We start from the raw sequence: 21,437 nt of genomic DNA, 5'->3' as shown, positions 1-21,437 counted from the left end.
TATGGTACATAAAAGTTGGGTTCATTGTTCCATGTCAGGGACGTGATTATTAAAAGCGGTGTTATTTCTATTTTGGCGAGCGAGCGAGCAAAAAAAATCACTTCTCTTTTATAGGGAAATAACTTGGGTTCATTGTTCCGTGTCAGGGACATGATAATTAAAAGCGGTGTTATTTCTATTTTGGCGAGCGAGCGTAGCGAGCGAGCAAAATTTTTGTAATGATAATTGGTTCATAAATTTCAGATTTTTTTGTTGCAGGCAGGGCTTACACAATCATGTCTAAGGTGATGTTAATTTCGTTTGGCGAGCACGAGCACACCAAAACTTCTTTGAATAACATTTTGGTACATAATTATTAACTGGTTGTTGCAGGTTGGGGCGGGCACGTTAGCGGTGTCAATTCCATTTTGGTGAGCGAGCATAGCGAGCAAGCAAGGAGGGGGGAGGGGGGAGGGGGGGGGGGGGTAAGCAGACATTTTTTTATTTTTTTTTTGGTCTCGAAATTTGAAAATTTGACTTCATGTTCGGTTGGGGGGGGGGGGTAAGGTCACAGCCATTGGCATATTTTTTTTTTTTTTTTTTTTTTTTATGAAAAAAAAAGAAGGAAGGGGGGGGGGGTTTTCCCAAAAAGCATAAAAAACTTAAGGGGGGGTTTAACCCCAACCCCCCCCCCCCCCCTGCGTACGCGCCTGAGGCCTACACTACATTTTCAGGAAAAAACTGTACGTTTTCAAAATATCTGGGGTCAACTGCCCCCCCCCCCCCCCCCGGTGCGTACGGCCATGGCCTTTTTCTTTTAATTTCCCCATTTTTTTCCTTTCCTTTTCTTTTCCCTTTTTCTTCCTTTTCTCTTCTTCCCTTTTTCTTTCCTTTTCCTTTTTTCCTTTTTTCTCTTTCTTTCCTTTTTTTCTTCCCTTTTCCTTTTTTCTTTTTCTTTCCTTTCCTTTCTTTTCTTTTCTTTCCCCTTTTTCATTTTTTTTCCCCTGGAGCCCGTCAGGGGGGACACTCTGCCCCCCTGCCCCCCCCCCCATAGGTACGCCAGTGCTACCGATCCTACCCAAATCAGAGGCTAACGAGAGACCGACATTTTCGGTATATTGCCAGACAAGAACAGAAACCCGACGCATATTAGGCTAGCTTGCCGATGACTTTTCATAGCTTTTGTCATTTGAAGATACCATATGAGCTAAAACTAAAAGTTAAACAAGGGATCACATAGTTTCAAGTACTTTTGCAGATTATAGGTAAGCCAACCTTGGAGAAAAAAAGTTCTGCTCAAGCTGTCATACTTATGAATATATTTCCAAAGTCAGTCAACATAATTTCACGTATGCGACGGAGCTCTAGCTCCCTGGAGTTAGTATTCTCGAGCTCTGGAATAATAAATGAATCCATCGGTCGGCTGGAGCTGACCACCCCGGCGCATCTGGCGGCGATCGTATCTCAATTGTGATGGCAAAGTTTCAGCTGCTGTCGTGATCGCGTTGCATGGACTATGTGTGTGAAGGCAATTTTGTGCATGATTTAGTCTGCCTGTAATCTAGTCACATATTATTTGTTTATATGGGCTGAGCGTATTCCTTAAAACTGAAAGTTAAACTTGTAGGGGCCTAGTGCCAACGACTAAGTAAGTGTGATATATTTTTTGGGCTTAACTTTAGAATACCCCACCAAAACGTAGTATCTCCGTTGGTCGCCAACGCGCCAACGTACCAATTTAGTGTAGATTTTGTTATGTTTTAACTCCTTCCTATTACCTCTTACACATCAAAGTATTTTATTTATAGATTGTTAAAGATGTTCTCACCTTAGTTGGAATGTTTTACTCTTTATATTGCTTGAAAATCGTCAAAAAGCAATGTAACAACTGTCGGAAAGTATCAGTAAAGAGTGAAAAAAATCGGAAACTTATGGTGTCCATTAAATGGCAAACAAAGAAAGGAAATAAGGCGCGTTGGCACGTTGGCCCGTCCCTCATTGACAAACTGAATTAAAATATGAAATAAGTAGCCTAAAAGTAATGGGGGGAAAAAATCAGGAACTTGTGGTGTACTTTAAATGGCAAACAAAGAAAGGAAATAAGGTGCGTTGGCGCGTTGGCACGTTGGCCCGTCCCTCATTGCCAAACGAAAATAATATAGGAAATAAGGAGCGTTGGCACGTTGCGTTGGTCCGTCCGTCATCTGGCCATTGACCGAATAAGGAATATAACATTCACATTTGTCTTTCTAGGCACGATGGAGATTTACAATTTTATTTATTTAAAAGTACTTGGGGGAGCTGTTTCAAATTAATGCGATATGAAATTAATGATTGAAATGTCACGTTATTAACTTCATGTTTCAGTGTTAGTACGTTGGCATGATGGCGATTTATGATCCATTGTCAGTACTTTGGCACGCCGCTGGTGATTGAAATTTCATTAATAATTAGAAAACAAAGAGGATTTGTTGTACCATTCTCGACTCTTATTTCTTGTCTGAATTCAGTTTTCCCCCGCCCGCGCGAAGCGCGGAAGCTTTTGCCTTTCATCAATTATTGGAGAAAGAAGACGATTTGATGTACCATTCTTGACTCCTTATTCTGGTCTGAATTCAGTTCCCGCCACTCCCCCCCCCCCCGCTCTCGCGCGAAGCGCGCAAGCTTTGACCTTTCATTAAATAATTAGAGAAAGAAGACGATTCGTTGTACCATTCTCGACTCTTAATCCTTGTCTGAAGTCAGGTTCCCCCCTCCTGCGTGAAGCGTGGAAGCTTTGGTGTTTCATTAATCGGTTCCCCCCTCCCCCCCCCCCCCCCCCCCCCCCGCGCAAAGCATGGAAGGTTTTAGCTTTCATTAATTATTAGAGAAAGAAGACGATTTGTTGTATCATACAGACTCTTATTTTATGTCCTAATTCAGTTTCCTCCCCCGCCCCCCCCTCCCCTCCTGCGCCTCGGACATCGTAGGATCGTTGGCAGGCAAAACAATCTCGGCAAAGTTTTGTTCAACACATGCATGTTGGTGAGAGACAACGACCAACGATGTGCTACGAACAGGGTTTGGTGACGTCACACAGTGTCGACATCGTTGGCAGACAACCCAATCCTGGCAAAGTCATCAAAGGAGAGAGGAATGAAGTACAGAACAATAGAAAGAGTCTATAGTCCGAAGACAGATGAGAATTAAAGAGAATTATTATTATTAATATTATCATTATTGATAATATTAAAAAGAAGAATAAGAGAAATGGGAGAAGATGAAGATCGGAGAACAAGTAGGGCCTAGTGGTCGTGGGTAAAACAAATTGAAAACAAAAGAAAGGGGAATAGATCGAGGAATAATACTACAACAATGATAACAATAAGGGTGCGCATGCGCACATGGTAACGTTAGGTGAATGTAAATCGGCAAAGCAGTGAATTGGCTCAATATAGCGTTAAGATTTTTTAATGCCTGATTTATGTCTTAGTTTCAGAGAAAAAAACGTTGGGAGAATTCTGTTAATCACTGTTAGAGAGTGTTGCACAGTGACGCCTTCAAAGAAGACCATAAATATCTTTGTGGTTTAATTGAGAAGATGAAGCTCAAAGGAGAAGAAGAAGAAGAAGTGGTCGTGGGTAAAACAAATTGAAAACAAGAAAAGAGGAATAGAGGAATAATATACTATAACCATAATATATCAATAAAAATCCATCTACCACAAAAATCTGTACATTTTGATGTACACCCCCTACTAATTTTTTTCTTCCCTTTTTTCTCCCTCTCTCTCTTTTTTCCATTTTACCAATATTTTTGTCTCCATATTTGTATTATTATGTATCCATTGAGGGTAGTCATACTATCAAGCTTTGCTTACTTTGTCAACCCTCCTGTTTGATGTTTTCGATTAGTTACGGCCAACCTTACTTTGTTTAATCATTTGTCATGTATAAATGTTCAATGATTTGTTTGTTATATATTTGTAAAACTGAAAAAGAAAAAGAAAATCAAGCAATAAAAAATAAACCTGATTGATGTTTCTGATTAGTTACAGCCAACCTTACTTTGTTTCACATATTCTCTTTTGTCATGTATAAAAATGTTTTGTTTGTTATATATTTGTAAAACTGCAAAAGAAGAAGAAAATCAAACAGAAATGGGACCCGGTGTCCTAGGGTTAGGGTTAGGGTGAGAGTTAGGGTAACGCGGAACCCGGTGTCCTATGGTTAGGGTTAGAGTTAGTAACGCAAACTCCAGTGTCCTAGGGTGGGGGTTAGGGTGAGAGTTAGGGTAACGCAAACTCCGGTGTCCTAGGGTGACGTGGGACCCGGTGTCCTAGGGTGACGCGGGACCCGGTGTCCTAGGGTGACGCGGGACCCGGTGTCCTAGGGTTAGGGTTAGGGTGAGAGTTAGGGTAACGCAAACTTTGGTGTCCTAGGGTGACGCGGGACCCGGTGTCCTAGGGTTAGGGTTAGGGTGAGAGTTAGGGTAACGCAAACTTTGGTGTCCTAGGGTGACGCGGGACCCGGTGTCCTAGGGTTAGGGTTAGGGTGAGAGTTAGGGTAACCAAACTCCGGTGTCCTAGGGTGACGCGGGACCCAGTGTCCTAGGGTTAGGGTTAGGGTGAGAGTTAGGGTAACGCGAACTCCGCAAATTCCAGTGTCCTCGGGTGACGCGGGACCCGGTGTCCTAGGGTTAGGGTTAGGGTGAGAGTTAGGGTAACGCAAACTCCGGTGTCCTAGGGTGACGCGGGACCCGGTGTCCTAGGGTTAGGGTTAGGGTGAGAGTTAGGGTAACGCAAACTCCGGTGTCCCAGGGTGACGCGGGACCCGGTGTCCTAGGGTGATGCGGGACCTGGTGTCCTAGGGTGACGCGGGACCCGGTGTCCTAGGGTGACGCGGGACCCGGTGTCCTAGGGTTAGGGTTAGGGTGAGAGTTAGAGTTAGGGTAACGCAAACTCCGGTGTCCTAGGGTGACGCAGGACCCGTTGTCCTAGGGTGACGTGGGACCCGGTGTCCTAGGCTGACGCGGGACCCGTGTCCTAGGGTTAGGGTTAGGGTGAGAGTTAGGGTAACGCAAACTCCGGAGGGTGATGCGGGACCTGGTGTCCTAGGGTTAGGGTTAGGGTGAGAGTTAGAGTTAGGGTAACGCAAATTCCGGTGTCCTCGGGTGACGCGGGACCCGGTGTCCTAGGGTTAGGATTAGGGTGAGAGTTACAGGTAACGCAAACTCCAGTGCCTAGGGTGACGGGGACCTGGTGTCCTTGGGTGTTTAAAACAAAGAATAACTTGTGGAAAGATAGAAATGGAAGATTAAACAAAATACTAATATGGAAAGAAAATTTAAAAGAAGGAGGAAATAAAAAATACCATAAGGAAAGACCTAGGTGCTAATAAGCAAAATGTAAATGGAAAAGAAAGAGAAATAAAGAATAACATGAGGAAATTAGAAAAAGAAGATAAAAGAAGTTTTAAACAAACAAATACATAAGGAGCGGTGGATATGGAAAACCCGCGCGAAGCGCGTAAGCTTTGACCTTTTAAAAATTATTAGAAAAAAAAGACGATTCATTGTACCATTCTTAACTCTTAATCCTTGTCTGAAATCATTCCCACCCCCCCCCCCCCTCTCGCGCGAAGCGCGCAAGCTTTGACGTTTCATTAAATTCATAGAGAAAGAAGACGATTCGTTGTACCATTCTCGACTCTTAATCCTTGTCTGAAATCAGTTTTCCCCTCTCGCGCGAAGCGCGCAAGCTTTGAACTTTACTAGTAGTATAGTAGTACTACTACTAGGTACTACTACAGATTCTGGAAATGCCTTGTTTCACTATCATTATAAGTATAACTTATCACTCGGTATCAGCAGTCAAGCTTGCAGTTGAAGCATAATCAACAGCGTTAATATTTTGTAAACCAAAACAAATAACAGAGAAAATGGCAAACATATTATGTAAATAACCCACTTACCAAATTAGGAGAGCAGTCATGAGATAATTCGTTCATATGATTGTATATGAAATAGGATGAATATCGCCTGACCTTTATAGTTAACAAAACGTTTTACATTTGGTCGAGTATAAAACAGTTTCGATTAGTCATTTAGTGCTTAGGATATTTTACTATTAGACGAATATTTAACTGGTACAAGCGAAACTTTCATTTAAAATTATAACGTTTATAAAAGTATATACACATAATTATGTGTGATGTACGTTGTATGTATGTTTATCAGAGGCGGCGCTCCCGGGAGGGGGGCACAGTGCCCCCCCCCCCCCACTTTATCAAGTTCTCCAAAAGTGCCCCTTTTAAAACAGGAAAAGTGCCCTTTTAACTTTGTAAGAAGTGCCCCTTTTACTTTGAAAAGTACCCCTATTAATATTTAAAAGTGCCCCTTCCCCTTTCCACCTCTGACATAAAAACCCTCTTCTTTACACGTACCCCTTTTCGTTCGACAAGTTCCCATTAAGTGTTCATTTTCCATTCTCATAAGTGCCCTTTATTATCTGTAATAATTTAAGTGCCTCTTTTCAGATACGAGAAGCGCCCCTTTTCACCTCTGATAATTGCCCTATTCAAATCTGATAAGCGCACCTTATATCTTCACATGTGCCCCCTTTCCTTTCTAATAAGCGCCCCCATTTAAAAAAGAGCCCCTTCCCTTTCTCATAAATGCCCTTTTTCATCTGTGAAAACAGTCTCCTTTTTATTTATGAAAACAGTCTCTTTTCATTCTCATAAGCCCTTTTCCAAGACGATGGCGATTTAACTTCAAGTCTCTCAACTATGGCTCGTTGGCACGTTGGCAATATAAATTCAAGTCTCTCAACTCATGTTGGCTCGTTGGCACGTAATTGGCACGTTGGCGATATAAATTCAAGTCTCTCAACTTATGTTGATTCGTTGGCACGTTGGCACGTTGGCGATTTAACTTCAAGTCTCTCAACTCATGTTGGCACGTTGGCACGTTGGCGATATAAATTCAAGTCTCTCAACTCATGTTGGCTCGTTGGCACGTTGGCACGTTGGCGATTTATCTTCAAGTCTCTCAACTCATGTTGGCACGTTGGCGATATAAATTCAAGTCTCTCAACCCATGTTGGCTCGTTGGCAAATTGGCACGTTGGCGATATAAATTCAAGACTCTCAACTCATGTTGGCTCCTACGGCACGTTGGCACGTTGGCGATATAAATTCAAGACTCTCAACTCATGTTGGCTCGTTGGCACGTTGGCACGTTGGCACGTTGGCGATATAAATTCAAAAACTCTCAACTCATGTTGGCTCGTTGGCACGTTGGCACGTTGGCGATATATATTCAAGTCTCTCAACTCATGTTGGCTCGTTGGCACGTTGGCACGTTGGCGATATAAATTCAAAACTCTCAACTCATGTTGGCTCGTTGGCACGTTGGCACGTTGGCGATATAAATTCAAGTCTCTCAACTTATGTTGGCTCGTTGGCACGTTGGCACGTTGGTTATATAAATTCAAGTCTCTCAACTCATGTTGGCTCGTTGGCACGTTGGCACGTTGGCACGTTGGCGATATAAATTCAGTCTCTCATCTCATGTTGGCTCGTTGGCACGTTGGCGATATAAATTCAGTCTCTCAACTCATGTTGGCTCGTTGGCACGTTGGCAGCACGATTGCGATTTCCATTCAAGACTAGTCTATATCTCGGCACCAAGTTGTAGTACTTTAACAAGTTGAAGCGTTGGGTTGGCGGATCAAAAAAAAACCTTTAGTTCGCATGGTGGGGTATTCTAAAGTTGTTCCATTTTTTGGTCTGAATTTGAAATGAAATGGATTCATGTTGTCTACTCGTACCTCCGTAGTCGTTACTCTACTGACTCTATACCGAAAATTTCTGCATAGACGTAGGGTCTGCTGTGCAAACTTTGATGGCTCAATCAAGACACCAAACTTTGCCCAAAATACTTAATTTAGCAGATTCATATCCGATGCATTTATTCTCAAAATTTAGGCACAGGCTAATCTTCTGAATTTGGAGTCAGCAGGGCAGTATTCCGCATGTTGCTAACTTGATTTTCCAAACATATATCCATCACTGTTTAAAAAAAGGAATTATTTTCCAATTAAATACACTAAATATCCAAGGTTAATATAATTATACATCGGTTCCACTTAACAGATTGACTGTATGATGCGTTTAAAGATAAAGACCAGTTATGGTCATGCGAATGCATTGTGAAAGAAACGTTGTGGAAACGATCAGAAAAGATCAGAAAGATCTAGCATATACTTTAAGTATTGTGTACTGCAACGTTCTGGAATCATCATCTGGAGTCTCTGGACGCATAACAAAAATAAAACTGTTACTTTTGACTTTGGATTTACAAAAAGTAAGCACATGAACATTTCAATTGCGTTTATATTTATAACAATGTCTAACATAAAACTTGAACGATTTCTAAAAATAATAATATTGCATGTAAACTTCTCCAAAGTCCAAGACTATTGTATTCAGTCTAGATCTTCTTAGATTTACTTTAATGAATTAGAGTCTAGGCTGGATCTTACTGTTAAAAGATTCTAGAAATGTCATTAGAGAGTCTATTTTATTTATCTTTGTTACCTTGGCTTTTCTTTGCTTTGTTTTGTTCTTTGTATTTGTTATGCAGGAAGTAACGGTAGCAGTATGGCTGATGTTAAACAAGGTTTGTGTATTTTTTTCTTCAGTACCTCTTACTGTGATCCGCTCGTAGAAATTCAGCACAAGGATATTATATGTATTTAAATGGGAAATAATTCCCTTTTTTTAAACAGTGATGGGTATATGTTTGGGAAATATGCCTGATAATAGGAGTCATAGACTCACCCCAATCCATCCCTTTGAAATTTTATATCAATATTTATTCAATAAACCAGATGGTCATAAGAGAAAGAATGAATTATTAGCAAGTTATGTTCAAAGAACAAAAATTAATTCCAGAAATGATATTAAGCAACCAATAGCATCGCAGCCCAAATATAGAGTGTAATAATACTATTTGCATTATACAATGACATATTAATGGAGGGAAAATTTAAAAGAAAAATGTAATCACAGAATTGTTCATCTTAGATTGAGATATATATCCCTATAAAGCAGTCGGTCTTTCTGTGTAAAGTTGAAAGTTTATAGCCGTTTTGCTAATATATGTTAATTTCAATAATTTGGGGGTTAATCACTCACTTTAGTACATGAATTCCACCAGGTTGTTATAAACAAACATTACTGAGCTGAATTGCAGTCAGCTCTTACTAATTACTGATATAAATATTAAAAAGTTGTTTCAAATCAAACACTTACATGTAGACATGTTTTTTACATAAAAGCAGACTTAACTTAAATGAGGTGTGACTCCTTAAACTTCATAAAACCTTCTTAGGAGGTGAATGCATAAAAGATAAAGGACAGAGTATTTTTAAATTTTGAATTGTGGCTTTATTGCAGATATGTTACCTGACTCTACACAAGGAGAAACTCCAGATCAGAAGAAAGGAACTAAGAGAAAAGGATCAAAGGATGGAAAGAAGAAGAAAAAGGTTGCAAAGAGAAAGGTACGACTTTCATGTATAACATTTAAAAATTATCAAAAAGAAAAAAAGATTTGATTACAAAATTCAAATGGCACTGTTATAAACAACATATAACAGAAAAAGAAGTTGTTTTTAAATCTACATAATATATGCAAAATCAATGTCATACACCATATTCCTTTTCCATGTTGTTTGTTGTGAACCAATTGTATAGGTAACTCGCAATACTGAAAAAATAATTTGGGACCCTCGGCATGATCTTTCTTCATACTGATAAGCTGGGCAGAGCTGACAAACAAATCCCTTGCTGATGACTATCACCCCCTACACAAAATAGTGACAGAATCCCAAGATTTAGGTCGCCAACGCCTTCAATCGCGTCGACCTTTTTCCTGACATGCAGCCGCCCTCAGAAGATCAGATTTCAACCTAATCCAAGAGAGGGAAAAGAGCTTGGAAGGGACGGTTCGCCCACGGCAGTTCACTGTTCCCCCAGGCATCAAAGATACTACTACCTCATATGAAAGAAGGGCAGTCCACAAACAAAAATATAAAACATATAAAACATATGAAACGTATGAAACATATGACCCTTGCCCATTTTCTTCAGTTCTACTGTTGCTGCCTTAAATGCTACATTAGCATTAGTGAATTCTACATCCTTGATAATATCAATAATTTCTGAATGTACTAATTGTATATGTGTATTGATACCTGCACTAATGCTCTGTAATGAAGGTGTCTTGTGAGTCGTAGTGGGTTCCATCAGCTTGGCGTAGTTCCACAAAAGAAACAGCACTCGTTTGTGAGTTTTTCTCGTGAAGAAAAAATGTTTGCACACCTACATGTAGATTACTTAGTTCCCGGATGTTAGACAGTGGTCAATATGAGACTGCAATATTGACTGCTTTTTAATATGTAAAGCCCATAGGAATTTTCATGAGAGGTTAATAGAGTCTCATATTGACCGCTTAGCCCTCTTAGCATTATAAACAAGTGAAATATGACTTTGTAAAACCACTGTTCAGATGTCTGATACGGTCGAGAATGAATATTAACCAATTGCTAATTTTCAAACCTGTGCACTCAAAATTCAAACCTGTTGCTGTTAGTAAAATATATCCTTAATTGCTGATTCCGCAACTAACAATTACCTCCTGAACCTGTCATTGTACAGTCAATGTCATGGCACGTATGAGAATTGTCCTCTGAATCTATTGGTTCCTACTTTCGGTAGCCGGACACGTCCAGATATGAGATTGTCTAGACAGATGAGTTTTTTTCACATTAAAAACAGAATTTTTCACATCTTGGGCTTTTATACTAATTTAGATCAGAATCAGATCATTACTGACTGTGACATAGATCTACACCACATCAAATAAGTCTGTGAATATATGATCCAGCCCCTGAGCCCCAAATTCTGGGTCTGTATAATTGAAATGACTGATGTGAACGATGCGCGCAATGAAAACGGTGCGAGGCGATTTTTTTTTTTCTTCACACTTCCACTACGGCCTTAGTGCCCCTTAAGATAGATTTGTGCCCCTTTGAGTGAATCCCTCTCAAAAAAGTGGCCTTGACCCAAATTTGATGTAATTCAAGGCCTGTAACAGTTACGTGTTTAACCCATTGTGGACCATCCTGCTGACGAGGCTACCCTGGGTAAAAATGACCATATTATTATTCCTTGTATGAACTTTCTTAAAGGCATCGTTTAACAATGTTAAATCTGAGATGCACGGCCCTATGTGTCATCAGTGTCTGTGATATGGTGTAATATTGAAGCGCTTCAAAATGATCAAGAAGTGCCTCAAAAAAAGTGAAAATCTTTGAGTGACTGGTTTTACCATACTCATTTTCCCCAATAGAATGTAGTGTTATGAAAACCATTTGGCAAACGCAAAATTTGATTTTGATTTCCAATCATAAATATCTTGATAATCAGACAGGCGATCGGCTTGTAAAGGTCATGGGGTTCCTGACTGACCTAAATGTTTATAATTATCATTGCAGCATGAGCTAAACCCAGGATTTTGTTTCAGAATCTTAGACAAAGTTACCGGATCCCTTTAAATGTCTGCTTCTTATTTTTTCATCCAGTCAAAGATCACAGGTAAAAGGAAGACAAAGAGCAGCCCTGGAAGTGATGTTGATTCTGACTTGGATTTGAGCAAAGAGAAACAACCTCTTGAGTTTTATCTCCATGATAGAGAAGAATTAATCAATGAAGCATTCATAGCCGTCACAGGACTTCAGCTTACCAACATGGTACCTGATATACTCAAGGTAAAAACTTAATCAATTGTAGAGGTGTCGTGGTCGAGTGGATATGTCACCGGACTGCCGATCACAAGGTCCGCGGTTCGAGTCCCGCCACGGCACTAATGTCCTTTGGCAAGACATTGATCTACATTTGCCACACTCAACCCAGGTGATGTAAATGGGTACCTGGCCGGAATTAATTCCTTCAAATGCTAGAGCGCCGTAATGGTAGCCCCGCTAAAGCCAGGGTAATAATCGGGAGCGCCAGGAGTGTCAAGTCTGACAGACATGAGCGCTATACAAGAACCCACTATTATTATTATTATTAATCTTGAATGTGTATAAAGTCATAGAGAAAGACAAAAGCAGAATATTGTTTTGCCTAGGTCTTCAAGGTTAACCTTAGTCTTAAAGGATTTATGAAATATTGCATGTAAACTCTTTCAAATAACTGTTTTAAATCAACGGTCCAGACACACAACCTCTGGGTATACCTGTAACTGTTTGGCATGGTAATACTGAATCTGTTACATGCACACTTTTCAGGTTTGTACACGTATAAGGCACCATTGAGAAACAGATAGTGCTTGGTGAATAAACTTATGCCAAGAGATCTGCTCATCCTTTAAATTCTACCCAAGGCATTATCAGAGCTGCCAACTAGTACGGATTTTCCGTAATTGGTACGGAAATTAACGACCATTACGGAATGTTGTCTCAAATTACGGATTTAAAAAAAAAAAAAAAAAAAAAGATTTTTTTTTTTTTTTTTTTTTTTTTTTTTTAATGAATTAAATATGATTTATCGTAGCGAGTGCTGTGAATAGGAGCCATTTTTCATGATAAACTGTGTTGTGATGACCTGAAATTCAATACTTAACATCTTTGTGTGAGTAAAATCACCAAAAATTTCAGATAATCATGCGTCCGCGCAGTGTTGGCGTGTCGTTTTTTTAGATTCATAGCGCCGCATAAGAAATTACTGATTTATACCCCAAATTACTGATTTTGAGCCTTGTGATTACTGATTTTCTGTTCTGGAGGTTGGCAGCTCTGCATTATGCTTATGATTAGTAAATGAGAGTGGGTTTACTTTCTTGCCACTCATTTGCCAGTCTTTGATTGTATTTTCAGTATGTTCCATTGGATGAGCTGAAGCGACTATGTCTCAACCAGTTAGAAGGATTGTCAAGAAAGAGGATCAGACATATCATTCAAGGTAATAGTATAGAGATATAGACTGCTACAAGAGGACTGGCTGTTTTTATATGCTCAAGGGGAAGTTGCATCACCCCGAGGCGCACCTCGGGGTGATAGCAGCGGATGCAAATTTCCCGCGAGCCAGTATAAAAACAGCCAGTCCTTGAATATTAAACCTGTTTTCACTCAAACTTCAGATTATCTTTAAATGTACATCTAGCATTGAAGTCACTACCTTAGCACCATTCTCTCTCATCTGAACAATGTTACCAAGTCCCTTACTCTCTCCTAATGGAGGTAATATTCCTAGGGAAGAATTTGACTGTTTACCAAATGCTCGATCTCCCCATGATCGTCTGGTCTTAGGGATGATACTGATTTTATCACTGATCTGGCTGCCCTGGGTAAACAAGACATATTATTATTGATTATTATTACTGCCAATAGGAACAGAGATGCTGTCTTCATCAGATTCCGATGAATCGGCTCCAGAGGATGAAGTAGGAGACGTCACTATGACGACCACCTCAGTACAAGCAGATGTTACTGTGAATACGGAAGGAGAGAAGAAAGATGGTGCAGAGATGGAGACATGTGTGGATAGCACCATCGTGCCTCTCACAAACACTCATCCTGATTCACAGGTAGGTGTTTACTTTAGTCAGACAACTTCACAGAATGAAACTGATTGATTACGCTAATTGTGTATTAATGTTGTGACAATATCCCCAGCATATCAAAGTGCTTCTGTGCAATGGTTCCTGTGGTGAATAATGTGTTTGGTGTCATTTTTTTTCATCCTGAACGAAATTATGTTGTAAAGTTTATATACATTGAAGATATTTCATACATTCTTTTTTTCAATGAAAGAAGCCATTATAGATAAAACTTCTTAATTTTGAAAGATGATTCATGATTCATACCGGCGTGTTGGCTCAGTCAGTAGAGCGTCCGCCTCACAACTGGGAGGTCGTGGGTTCGAACCCCGGCCGCGTCATACCAAAAGACGTTAAAAGACGGGGGTTGCTGCTACCTTGTTTGGCGTTCAACAATAAGGGGATAGAGCAACGTCGATCTGGCGCTGCTCAGTGGCTGCCGGGCTCACGATCAATTGGGCAAAAAGAATTTCCATTTTCGGTTTAATAAAATTTGGAGTGAACTAAAATATTATTATTAAAAAAAAGATTAATATTGTGACAATGGCACAAAAAAAGTTTAAACGTTGCTCTGCTTTAAAGCTTATCTGTACTAGTTTATAGGAGGAATTATACCACTCTGCAAGGTCCCTGGACAGGTGGTTATCTCAGCAACTCAATTCTCAATTAACATAAGAAAAAGAGTATCATGGGGGACCAATAGTCACCGATTAGGCATTATTATCTATATAGAGGGAGCAAGTTGCTACAAGTAGGACAAAGTGGCTTTAAGCAGCAAGTTCTACCCTAAAGTTAACAAATATCATGTAACTTGCATGGAGTAACCTTAACCAGATTCTCTGCCTGAACCACAAACATTGAGAATAATGATAGAGTATTGCATCTGAATGTGATATGTTCCACACTGATTAATCCTAGAAAGTTGGCGTGGAGAGCAAGGCGGAGGATATTGATGGTGTTCCCGTGGAGGTTGATGTAAACATTGAGGAACTAGCGTTTGGTAAATCAGGAGCTCAACCTGGTTCCAGGGCAGTCAAGACCAGCTCTGGAGATGGTGTATCGAATACAGCAGCTAAGCCTTCAAAGGATACCAGTAAAACAAAGAGTAAAGGTGAAGATGACTCTAGTCATTGATTCTATTCGTGCTCTTGTTGTATTCATTGCGGTCTTTAGGTCTTCATTCTGTAGATATTGTTGGAAAGGGGAATACAATTGTCAAGCAATCTCAATCCATACATGCCAACTGTTCAGATTAAAGAGGAACATTCCTCTTTTTGGGAGAAGATAATTATCATTTTAATGCAGGTGTTCCTCTTCCTGTACAAATTTGTCTGTAGTATTGAATAGGAGAGTTAGGATTGTTCCTCTTTTTTTTTTAAATAGCATAATTTGTACAGATTTCTGATTTTCAAATGTTGGCATGTATGTCAATCCCCCTTTTTTCTGCCTAGCTACTCCAGGAATTTCTTTCCTTTTGCTTAGTCAATATGAATTGTAAAAGACTATTTACTGTATAAATCTCTATAGAGTTTATAGAAATTGTCATAATCATATGGGTCATGGCTGGCCTTGTGTGACCCTACTGAAGTTTGTATTACTGTGGGTCATACAGAGAGCCTAGGTCATTCTGGAGACCTGTTGGTTACCCCCCCCCCCCCCCCCCCCCCCCCAGGGAAAAAAATACTTAAACAATTTTGGGGGCTACTTTTCAAGCTTGCTTGCATCAAAATAACACTCTTTAATTTGTTTTGCATTGAACTCTATGGAAAAAAAATTGGGCTCTTTTACGTTTTTCGGGGGCTCTTTTGGGCATTTCGGGGGCTAATTCGCCCTGAGCTCTGTGTATTTTTTTCACTGCCCCCCCCCTTTCCTTACCATTTAACCTGCTGAAGCTTGACTTGCACAAAATGATGCTGTTTATTTATTTTTTAAAATTTTTATTTATTACACATCTTTAAAAAGAAAAGTAGCCCAATCAGCAAATAAATACTGGTTTTCGTTGAAAATATAGATAAATATAGAAAATTACAAAATACGACTTTAACAAACAAAACATTTCTTCCTTATACATGTATGATAGGATCCACAGAGAAGCATTCACAGGTCTCATCAACTCATCAGAGATCAACAAGTAGATCACCAAGAAGAAGAAGAAGAAGGTAAATCAAGTTAATTGATTTTCCTCTGCTTATGATGTCTGCTGCATACATCTGAATTATGTCTCTACGGATCAGTTGTTTTGAGCAATTATATAGAGTTGAACCTTTGAAAGACAGCTTTTCAATTGTTTCTGTCCTGCAACCAATGGCAACCAATGGTTGAGCCCATACTGTTTGAATGTACAGAGCCATTTATGGTATATGTTTCACCCACTCAAAAAATAGTAATGGATTAAAATAAAAAAAACATATATCATTGAGTGGGAATTCTGTACTGCCAGACTTAAAAAAGGTTATTCCTAAAATGTTTAGGGCAATTGTGTGTACCATGTACTTTTAGACACCAGTAATACTCAACCACACTCGACCCAGGTGATGTAAGTGGGTACCTGGCAGGAATTAATTCCTTGAAATACTAGAGCGTTGTAATGGCAGCCGTGCTAAAGCCAGGATAATAATCGGGAGCACCAGGAGTATCAAGTCTAACAGACATGAGCGCTATACAAGAACCCACTATTATTATTATTATTAATAAAGTTTCTAAATTTCTGTTATGATGATACCAGAATTTAGACATATTAACCCAAAGTCTTATTAACTGATTCTTTGTCCATTTCTTTAAAAGAAATAAAATAATATGACACAATCACGGAATCACCCTGTAGTCGTATTGATCAACGTACATCGTCTTTTAATTTTTTTCTTTTCTTTATGAACTGAAGCTGGTCTTCAAGGAGTCATTCAAGAGGGCGCTACTCAAGGAGTCGTTCTAGATCTAGGAGGAGATCCTGGAGCCGTTCAAGGAGCCGGTCTAGGAGCTGGTCTCGTAGCTGGTCCAGGAGTAGGTCTAGATCCAGGACCAGGAGCAGGTCTCCAGGAAGGAAGGAAGCTCTTCCAGTGGATCCTCCCCTGCCCCCGTCTCCACCTCCACCTCCACCTCATGTCGGTGAGTTTACCATTCATTCCATGTCAGTTTTGTTTGATTTTTAGTTTACTCAAAGCAGTTTTACCCCATCTCTTCCACCAAGTTTGTGTATAATAGTCGTAAATGAAAATTTAAGTTGTAATTTCTCTTGCAATGCTTTGTTTGATTTGCTCAGTTGCCTAACTACACGTAAGATATCTTCTGCAGGAACAAACTTCACAATAAAGTATATTCTTACATAGTACCTGTTTTCCTTTTTGCAGATGAAAAGGGTAGCTCTTTTTAGTCCCAGTATATTGTGCAACCCTTAAAGTCTTGCTTCTCCTTCTGCAGAGCTGAAAAACAAGCATTAATAAAGGCCAAATAACAAAAATAACCTGTTTCTCGTCCGGACTATGAAAAAAAAGAAGGAGGCAGGGCATTACTATTTACTTCTCTGGAATTTTTTTCTAAGATGGCTGCCATGCTAATTATAGCTTTAGAAGCTATTCAAACAAAATGTATATCACAGGCTCTTTTTCTTTTGTTGCTATTTATTTCTAAATATTAAATTGTTTAAAGAAAGAGGACGAGAAACACTTCATTTTTGTAATTTGGCAAAACATAGATAATAAGACATTAGTACATGAAGTATGAAGTATAAGTTGGTTGGTAGGTAGGTAGCGGCCAGAGATGAAGAGTCCCTCATAAGTTATCAACCTATAATGATGTATGTACCAGTTCATATTAAAGGTATAGACCAGTTCTGGTCATGCAATTGTATTTTGAAAGAAACGTTGTGGAATCGATCAGAAAAGGTTGATCATCTAGCATATAAGTATTGGTATGTCCTGCAAGGTTCTGGAATCATCAAAATGATTGGAAATTTAGCCCAGTCTTGGTAAAGTTACAAGCACTGTACACAGAAAGATGTATATGGGACTATCCTATATCTATCCAGTCCGGATAGATATAATAATTTACCAAATATTTCAATTAGTAGGCAGTTTCCCGGCAAAATTTGTATCATCACGTATTAGTCAAAACATATTCTTTCACATGATTGGTAATAGGAGCTTCCATTTCATTTTTTGAGAGGGGGCGTTTCCAAAACTGGTCTATACCTTTAAATTGAGGAACAGGACATGAACCAAAATCACTACCTAAAAGCAGTATCTAGCTTATGAATGTAAAGACATAAGGAAGAAATCACAAGCTCAAGTTCATCTGTACTTTGAAATGTGTTGCAAACGTTGATATGTCATCAATATTTGTTTGCTCATCCTGTACCAACTTGTGCATTAATTCTTTTGAAAACATCTCCATTTTGAACTTTTTTCTTTCTTGACATATCCATTTAGAAATGATAAGTTTATAACACTCATTAATGTGATAACAATTGATTTAAGTTAAATTATCTTTAAAGATTTTCACTACTACCCAATATTATATATATTGCATGTAATAAAAGCTTAGCTTACTTTGAAACTCAATGCAGATTAATGAATTTGAAATTTATATCATGAATGGTTTGAGTATCCAGAAGAATAGAGATGCAAGACAGTATAATTCAAAATTTGCTTCATGATTTCAAGAATTTAATGATTCATATGGTCGTAAATAGCGCTGTAGTCAAACGTTTTAACTGTCCGGTATCCGACCGTCTATGGCACTATCCGTTTTTAATTTGACAGTTTTTTTTGTACTTATTTATTTAAAAAAAATTATATTTAAATTTAGATTTTAACTTTTTTCAAAATTTTTGTTGGAAAATAAAAAGAAATCACATTATTAACAAATAATGTACATAATAAGAAACAAAATCACTGAACAAAAACGGAGACTTTACTGTCTGGCATGCATTGAAATAATGACTGGGTTTCACTTTGTTTATGAAGCTAATAATTGTTCCAATGCATGCCCGACAGTAAAGTCTCTGTTTATGTTCATTGATTTTGAACTGAATTATTTGTAAATATTGTGATTTCTTTTAATTTTCCGCACAAAAAAAAGCGGTTAAACGGAATTGGAAATATCCGTAATGTTACAACACTAGTCGTAAACCTGACAGCACCATAAGGGTTAAACTCATGCAGTAGAATGTTGGAGGTAGTAATAAATACTTTATGAGCTCCAGTGTGCTTACCTAGTACTCTCTTTCACAACACAGACTGCATTGCTTGTAGGCATGTTATCAATGTTTGATGAGTAGAAGCTTATATCAATCAAGTTCACCTTTATTCACCTGAGCATGAAACATTCATGTGAGATTGAAATAACAGAATTAGGTGAGGAACTTTATGAATGATTGATAAATGTAGGGGTGCTTGACACATTAATATGTTTAATAAATGGACTGTGCATCTAGGGTTCTCTTTCATTACATTAATGATCAGCTTATTTCAGTTTCTTGAATAAATATGTGGCTAGGATAACATTATCATGCTTTGATTCTAAGATCAATGTTCAAAGCTTTTTATGTAGAGATAAACAAACCTGCACAACTGTACAAAGACACATCTTGTAATTTACTACTGGATAATTATTTCCACTTATCCACGACATAGATATTGGATAACTTCTAAAACTAAATCCACCTTTATTAATTCATATTTTAACCAACCTGCACAATTGTACAAAGAATCAACTTGCAATTAACTACCAAATATTCATTTCCATTTATCCACGACATAGATATTGGTTAACTTCTTTTAAAATAAACACACCCTCATAAATTCATTTTCATTTTCAAAGTGCTTCACTGATCATGCTTCTTGGAAACCAGCGCTCCATTGTCCTTTTATTGCTCTTTTTGATTGAAGTGTGTAGACATTAAAATGTCATTACCTGTCCCTCTTTAAGAGTTTAAAGGCCCACTGTACTACTTGTAGCTACTTGCTCCCTCTATATATAGAAAACAATACCTAATCAGTGACCATTGGTGACCTTCCTGGGTGGTATAATTCCTCCTAGCCAAACTAGTACGGATGGGCTTTTAAGTTATTTATTCATCCTGGTATAACTACGGTAGTGATAATATCCCTTTCCTGTTACCAGATGCAATCCAGATGAGGTATCCGACCCCGCCCACTCCCAGCGGAAGCTTGTCATCAGGAGAGATCAGAGAGATTCTGGAGCTGGAGAGCGAAGAAGATGAAGAGGAGGAGGAGAAGGAAGCCTTGGAGGATAGGAGGTGTAGGGAACAAGAGATGAGGAGAAAGTTAGAAGGATTAGTAGGTGGTAGAAAGGGTTTAGAACACAAGGTTTCAGGTAAGATGACCGGTAAGCTAGAGGATGCTGCTGCTCCTCCTGGTGTGGATGATGCTGATGACATGGTGGTGCAACGTCAGAGTGGTCCAGCGGAAAGCATCAGTTCCATTTCTCAGAGCTGCGAAGATGTAGCAGCAGGGAATGAAGAAGCGGAAACCAGAGGGAAGGCTGGAACATATCCAGGCAAAATGAGCTGTGAAGAGGATGATGATGAAGAAGAAGATGACAGTGATGATGATAGTGATGATAGTGATGATGGCGATGATGATAGCGAGGAGGATGATGATGATGATGATGATGATGATATCAATCTAGATTCATTAGATTTAGGTGTTGATATGTCCAAGGCTGCTGGACAGCCATCTCAGCTAGCTCTTGCCCGTGCCTCGATCAAATCACCTTTGACCTCTAACGCAGCAGAAGAGCAAAAAGACTCTGGAGAAGCTGAGCTTGAAGTCCTAGAGCTAGAGCTTAGAGCTAGGGCTATCCGTTCACTCATGCATAAATGTCTCAAGGAAGATGACAAGACGTAGTGCATTTACAGTGCAATAACATATTAATTATGTATTCAATCCTGGAGTGGCCAGTATCAAGGCGTATTGATGTATGTCATCGATGGAAAGAAACAGTGATGCCCTGAATGGATAACCTCTGTGGTATCCCTCATATCTTGATTGATGTCAGGTCATCATTGGAAGGATGAAATAAGACGGGTTAAGCATGGTTTCATTTCCAATACTGCTGTCTGCTATACCTCATATCAGAGGCTTAAAGATCTTAAGGCATTGATTAACAATGTTAAATCTGAGATGCACGGCCCTACGTGTTATCAGCGTCTGTGATATAGTGTTATATTGAAGCCCTTAAAAAATTGCGCTTCAAAATGATAAAAAAGTGCCTCAAAAAAGTAAAAATCTTTGAGTGACCGGTTTTACCATACTCGTTTTCCCTGACCGTTAGGAAAACGCAAAATTTGGTTTCGATTTCCATCATCAATATCTGGATAATCAGACAGGCGATCGGCTTGTAAAAGTCATGGGGTACCTGACTGACCTAAAGGTTTAATTATCATTGCAGCATGAACTAAATCCAGGATTTTTTTTCAGAATGTGGGACAAAGTTACCGGATCCCTTTCATGTCTCCTATACTATTGAGTGGAACAATTTATTATGTAATAGGACAGAACCATGCTGAAAAACTTTATTATGAAACAACATTATTTATTGAAGCTAAAGTTTAGCTCTTTGTATTGCCTATCAGTGGCATTGTGTTTGGATTCTTGCCAGGAGTGCCTTGTTCACAATCATACTTCTCAATGATTTATATTTATTGTCACCGTTATCATTATTAGATTTTAGGTTTTTAGATTTTTAGAATACAAGCCATCAGGGTTTTGTTCCGACCTTCTTTAAACTCTTCCATGCTATGGTCAGCAAATCTTGTTCAAGAATATTAGTGGCCTACTATAAATTGAACT

The 21,437-nt window shown here is 39.0% G+C and overlaps 1 protein-coding gene across 1 annotated transcript; it reads left to right on the top strand.

Moving 5' to 3' along the window:
- Nucleotides 1–1,204: 1,204 nt before the first annotated feature.
- LOC115928702 (uncharacterized protein DDB_G0284459-like) lies at nt 1,205–20,838 on the top strand. Its single transcript, XM_030996492.1, has 10 exons — nt 1,205–1,244; nt 8,605–8,640; nt 9,420–9,526; nt 11,609–11,794; nt 12,905–12,989; nt 13,418–13,614; nt 14,545–14,737; nt 15,707–15,785; nt 16,508–16,731; nt 19,747–20,838. The coding sequence occupies exons 2-10, from the start codon at nt 8,622–8,624 to the stop codon at nt 20,490–20,492; spliced, it is 1,836 nt and encodes a 611-aa protein (XP_030852352.1). The 5' UTR covers nt 1,205–1,244; nt 8,605–8,621; the 3' UTR covers nt 20,493–20,838.
- Nucleotides 20,839–21,437: the final 599 nt, after the last annotated feature.

Source organism: Strongylocentrotus purpuratus, unplaced genomic scaffold (genome assembly GCF_000002235.5).
Source record: "Strongylocentrotus purpuratus isolate Spur 01 unplaced genomic scaffold, Spur_5.0 spur5_scaffold_3, whole genome shotgun sequence".
NCBI classification, from domain to species: domain Eukaryota; kingdom Metazoa; phylum Echinodermata; class Echinoidea; order Camarodonta; family Strongylocentrotidae; genus Strongylocentrotus; species Strongylocentrotus purpuratus.
The sequence above is the reverse complement of the archived record's forward strand: the minus strand, read 5'-3'. Positions and strand labels throughout refer to the sequence as shown.